Source organism: Pteropus medius, unplaced genomic scaffold, assembly GCF_902729225.1.
Source record: "Pteropus medius unplaced genomic scaffold, Ma_sr-lr_union100, whole genome shotgun sequence".
In the NCBI taxonomy this organism is placed as follows: domain Eukaryota; kingdom Metazoa; phylum Chordata; class Mammalia; order Chiroptera; family Pteropodidae; genus Pteropus; species Pteropus medius.
Window position 1 is genome coordinate 8,319 of NW_024346160.1, and position 4,706 is coordinate 13,024.

At 51.8% G+C, this 4,706-nt stretch overlaps 1 gene segment (V, D, J or C); it reads right to left on the reverse strand.

Annotated features, from left to right (window-relative positions):
- Positions 1-422: 422 nt before the first annotated feature.
- LOC120613059 (immunoglobulin lambda variable 1-40-like) lies at positions 423-1,072 on the reverse strand. The segment is given in 2 exon segments: positions 423-802; positions 914-1,072. Coding segments are annotated over 2 exon segments (537 nt in total).
- Positions 1,073-4,706: the final 3,634 nt, after the last annotated feature.

Sequence of the window (4,706 nt, forward strand, 5' to 3'; positions counted from 1 at the left end):
ACTGATGGATAAAGAGCTGGAGGTGCCAGATCTGAGCCAAGTAATCAGACAGGACCCTGAAGGTAGACTCCTATAATGATAAATGCAGGATTAGGAGCCCATTCCTGGCAGTACTTGCTACGGGGACCCGTACTTGATACGATTGATATTTCCTGATTCAGATGGGGCTGAATTCTGTGTACCTAGTTGTGCACTAACCTGTCACAGAATCTGTCCCTAGAGCAGCCAAACCTTGGTACCCAGAAATTGCTCAACTTGAGAAAATTACTCAATCTGTTGCCAACAAAGACAGACTTGGGGTCAGAATTCGAAGGATGTGAACACATTCTCTAGACAACATTTCCCTGGGGTGGTTCTCAACCTTCACTTTTCAGTCAAACACACAAAGAAGGTGGCTGTCTGGTCAGAGCAGTGGGGACGGCTCAGGGAAGCTCCACTGCACAGGAAACAGCAGGTTCTTGTCTCACTTCCCCACAGGCCTGGAGCACTGTGGGAGCACTTAGACTGCTGTCCCATGCTGAGCAGTAATAATCGGCCTCGTCCTCAGCCTGGAGCCCACGGATGGTCAGGGAGGCCGAGTTGCCAGATCTGGAGCCAGAGAATCGGTCGGGGACGCCCGAGGGTCGACTGCTAGTACCATAGATGAGGGTTTTGGGGGCTGTTCCTGGGAGCTGTTGGTACCAGCCCACATTGTAACCACCTCCAATGTTGGAGCTGCTTCCAGTGCAGGAGATGGTGACACTCTGTCCCGGGGCCCCAGACACTGAGGACGGCTGGGTCAGCACAGACTGGGCCCAGGAGCCTGGAAGAGGGAGAGACACAGAGATAGTGATGCTGGAGCTAGAGGCAAGGGGAGGAAGCAGGGCCCCATGTGGCCTCCCACTGTCCCCTCCAATGTCCCCTATCCAATCACCTGTGCAGTGAGCGAGGAGGGTGAGGAGGAGAGGGGACCAGGCCATGGTGGAGATGATCACCGCGTCCTGCCCTCTGTGTCCCCACAGCTGAAGCAGAGCTTCCCCCAAGTCTCTCCCTCCCTTCTTCAAGCTCTGACAGAGGGAGGGTCCACTCATGCAAATGAGACCCAAAGCTTTCCAATCCGTCACTGGGACCCTGGTCAGGCCCCTCTGCCTTAGGGTGTCAGATGGTGAGCAGGTGCGAGGTTGTGTAGGGCCCAAGGGATTGGGGAGGCCACAGCTGTGAGGCCTGAGCAGAGGGCACAGGCAGTACCAGGTGGCTGGCCCCAGTTCTGATCACCCCCAGAAATTCAGGAACGGGACAGCACATTCCCTGGTATCCAGCCACAGACACATTATTGTGTGAGTTTGTGAGCAGAGCCCATTAGAGACTCCTTCTGTCTATTTACTTTACTCTCTACTGCCCCTGCATAGGGTCAGTCCATGTGTCAACTTATGTGGCCTCCACATCAACTCAAGTCATCATAGTGGTTCACTCAGTCTCCTCAGGGTGACTGTCCCCAACTCCCTTGGCTGTTCAGTGGTCAGGACTGAGGTGGTGTCTCACACAAAGTCCTCTCAGATCAGAATCAAGTCCCGGGCAGTGACTGTCCCCATGGAGGCATGTCCCCTTCTGTGCAGGACGCAGGATCTTTCCTCATGTGTGATTCCACCCAGGTGCCCAAGGCTCTCGTCCCTGTGGATCCTCCGCAGCCCTGAGGAGCTGGGGCTCTTCTCTCAGGGGTTGGGAGCAGGTGTGGAGGACGCCCTTCCCAGTATCCCCCGTGGGTGATGCTCTGTAAGTCCTTGTTGTCTGTCAATATTCTCACCTGCTCAAACAAATTTTCCGCGTCCTGGGAGCGGTGATTCCCACCTAGGAGTCTGTCCTCAAGCTCTTGGTCTCATATTCTTAGGATGTTTCTTCATAATGTCGTGTCTACATCCTTCCTTTATATCATATGGACTCATGAAAATTTGCTTCCCCTCCCCTGTCCCCACTGCAATGTGTCACACTGAGACCACATACATGCAAGTTCTCTTAACTGCTTCAATGGACAGCAACATTTTCCCCTTCTTTTCTGAAAATATTCCTTTGTATGGGAGATGGATCTCCTATATTTCCATGTTCACTTCATAAACATTTAAAACAGTGTTAGTGCACAATCTGGGTAGATATTGTGTTGAAAACTAACGAGAATGGAATATCAACAGGAACATTTGAATGTAAAAGGTTTGGAGAGAGAATCTGCAAGGCTGGTATCAATGAGGTGGTTGGGTAGGGAGGAGGGAAGGGTCTGTATGAACTTGAGGTTCTCCCTTTGTGCACCGTGTGGACGTTTCCGCTGTTAAGTCTTGTAGGAGACGTGGGGCAGAACCCGCTGGGGGACTCCGATGACAGCTCGTCTTCCTGGTGCTGAACAGTCGGGGCCAGTGAAGGGAGCAGGGGAGAGGAGAGTGGAGCCCTGCAGTCCACTAGCAATGAGACGCCCCAGGGCTGGGAGCAGCTTCATCCCATATCAACTTGCGGCACGTGTGGGGACACTTGTCCTTCACAGGGAATGAGTCATAAACAAATCAGAAGTACATATGCAGGATGCTGAATGAGTAGAGTGTTGCCTGGGCTCTCTCCAGTCATGCGACTCAGGGAAGGTGTCTCAAGACAGGCGTTCCTCACGCGCGTCCAGAGTGAGTTTGGGTGTGGATGAAGAAATAGTGCATGACGATGGCCAAAGTCAAGAAAAGGAACGGCATGGTGGAGTAATGGGAACGTCCTTGAGAGGAGAAGGTGGTCGGGAAGAGCAGAGGGGTTTGCTGCAGAGCGTCGTGGGCCTGAGAGAGGACAGGGGGCGGTGACAGCGTTTGGAGAGAATCGCACCCTTTCCTCCGCCCTGTGTGATATGTGTGAGCATCTAGAGCGCAGAATGTCATTGGGCGTGAGGATTTTTCTATTTGGATGGAGTGGGGGACACCATGGTTCACAGGGGCCTGCGGGCAAGTGGAGGCCAAAGCCGACTGATGGAGTGTTCAGACTGTGGGTGTCTCACTGTTCACGGGGACCTGGCTGCAGGTTGAAGACTGAAAGGCAGATAAGCGCCGCTCGGAGAGGAGACCCGTACTCGATTCCTGGTCCGTGAGGACAGAAACACACACACCAACTCAAGTGGTGTGGAGATGGCGGACAGCCAAAGAGGAGGCAGTGCCCAGAAGCTTCAGTCCTTGAGTTGTGACAGCCCCCTCGGCCTGCACCTTCGCTCCACAGCCTCCATGCCAGTGTGACTTCAGGCGCCTTGCCCTGGCCCTCCCCTGTGGCGTCTGAAACACAGAGAGCTGGACCTTGCCTAAGGGTCGTTGTACACACTTGCAGACGGAACAAAGGAATGTGCATCGAGTCGGTGATGGGGACAGCATTTCGAAGCAGAGCGAGAAGCGTGGCCATGAGGACTCCATCTCTTCCTAAGACACTGTTCCGGGACCCAGGTCCCTTCTTAGGGGACCAGCCGAGGTCTAACAATAGCCTGCAGGAGATGCCTTTCCCCACAGTGCCCTTACAAGGAAGAGTATGTGGGGATACATAAGAAATGGCATTTTGTCTCTCCCTCACCCTCTCTCTTCCTTTCTCTCTTACATGCCCTGCTTAAGGGAATGGTCCGTCATTTAATCGTCATAATTAGTCCCCTTCAAACATCTCACCCTTTCGTCCACGGTGCTCTAGTCCCATTCACCTGAACCCCGTGCCACATAAATCCAGCACAGCTGCTGACACCACACAAAGATCCCTGCTCAGGGGACTCTGCCAGGCCAGAGAGGACACAGCTGCTGAGTCCCATCAGGGAGCACAGTGTCCAGCCCCAAGGCCCAGGCTCCTTTGAGTGAATGGTCCTCACTGAGCAGCTGTGTAGGGACCACAGGGCAGTCCCACAGCGCCTTCTGGTGGCAGCAAGACACACACCTTCCCGTGGCCAGAGCCCTGAGAGCCCAGCTGCTTTGTGCAGCTCAGCGGGTCCCTGTCTCTAGTCACACACCCATGGGCTGATTCCTAGTGAGTGTGATTCCCATACGCTGTACATTGATTTTTATTTGTTTGTATCTATGGTTCTGCAACAGCCTCATTCTCTTTCAATTGTTTTTCTTAAAATATATATGTTGATTTCCAAACAGTATTTCTCACATCTTTCTGTTAATGTGAAAATATTCTAGGCTACTCTTTGACATAACTTTTTTTGTATAAATGTAGGAAAAATGTCACATTTCCCAAATATTATGAATGGTATTTGTAAGATTAAATTTATAACTCATAAATTAAATAATCGTTATTTTTAGATTTTTTTTTATATTAATCGATTCCTCTGTATCAACACATCTATTTCTATGTTCATTCCATTTTTCTCTTTACCCCCTTTCCTGGAATTTTTATTTTGTCTTACAATGTCCTCAATCATTCTTTGGCAGCTTGTTGTCAGGCATCCATGCGCTGACAGCGTGTGGGGATGGAGGGAGCTGAGTCTGCGGTCAAGCTCCATCCACATCCTTGTCCCCAATGGAGCGGCCTCTGCTGAGGCATCAGCAGATACAGTCTGGACTTGTCACTTTACTGAAGTTGTGGCTGAAATGGAGACATGTTTAGAATGGAGACTCAGGAACAGTCCTAGAAAAATGTTTGGGTCCTGAGGCTGCCGTGCGTGTCCCAGGCTGGAGCCACAGGACTTTCCTGTGCTGTGGTCCTCGCATGGCAATGGTGGCCTGATGCTGATA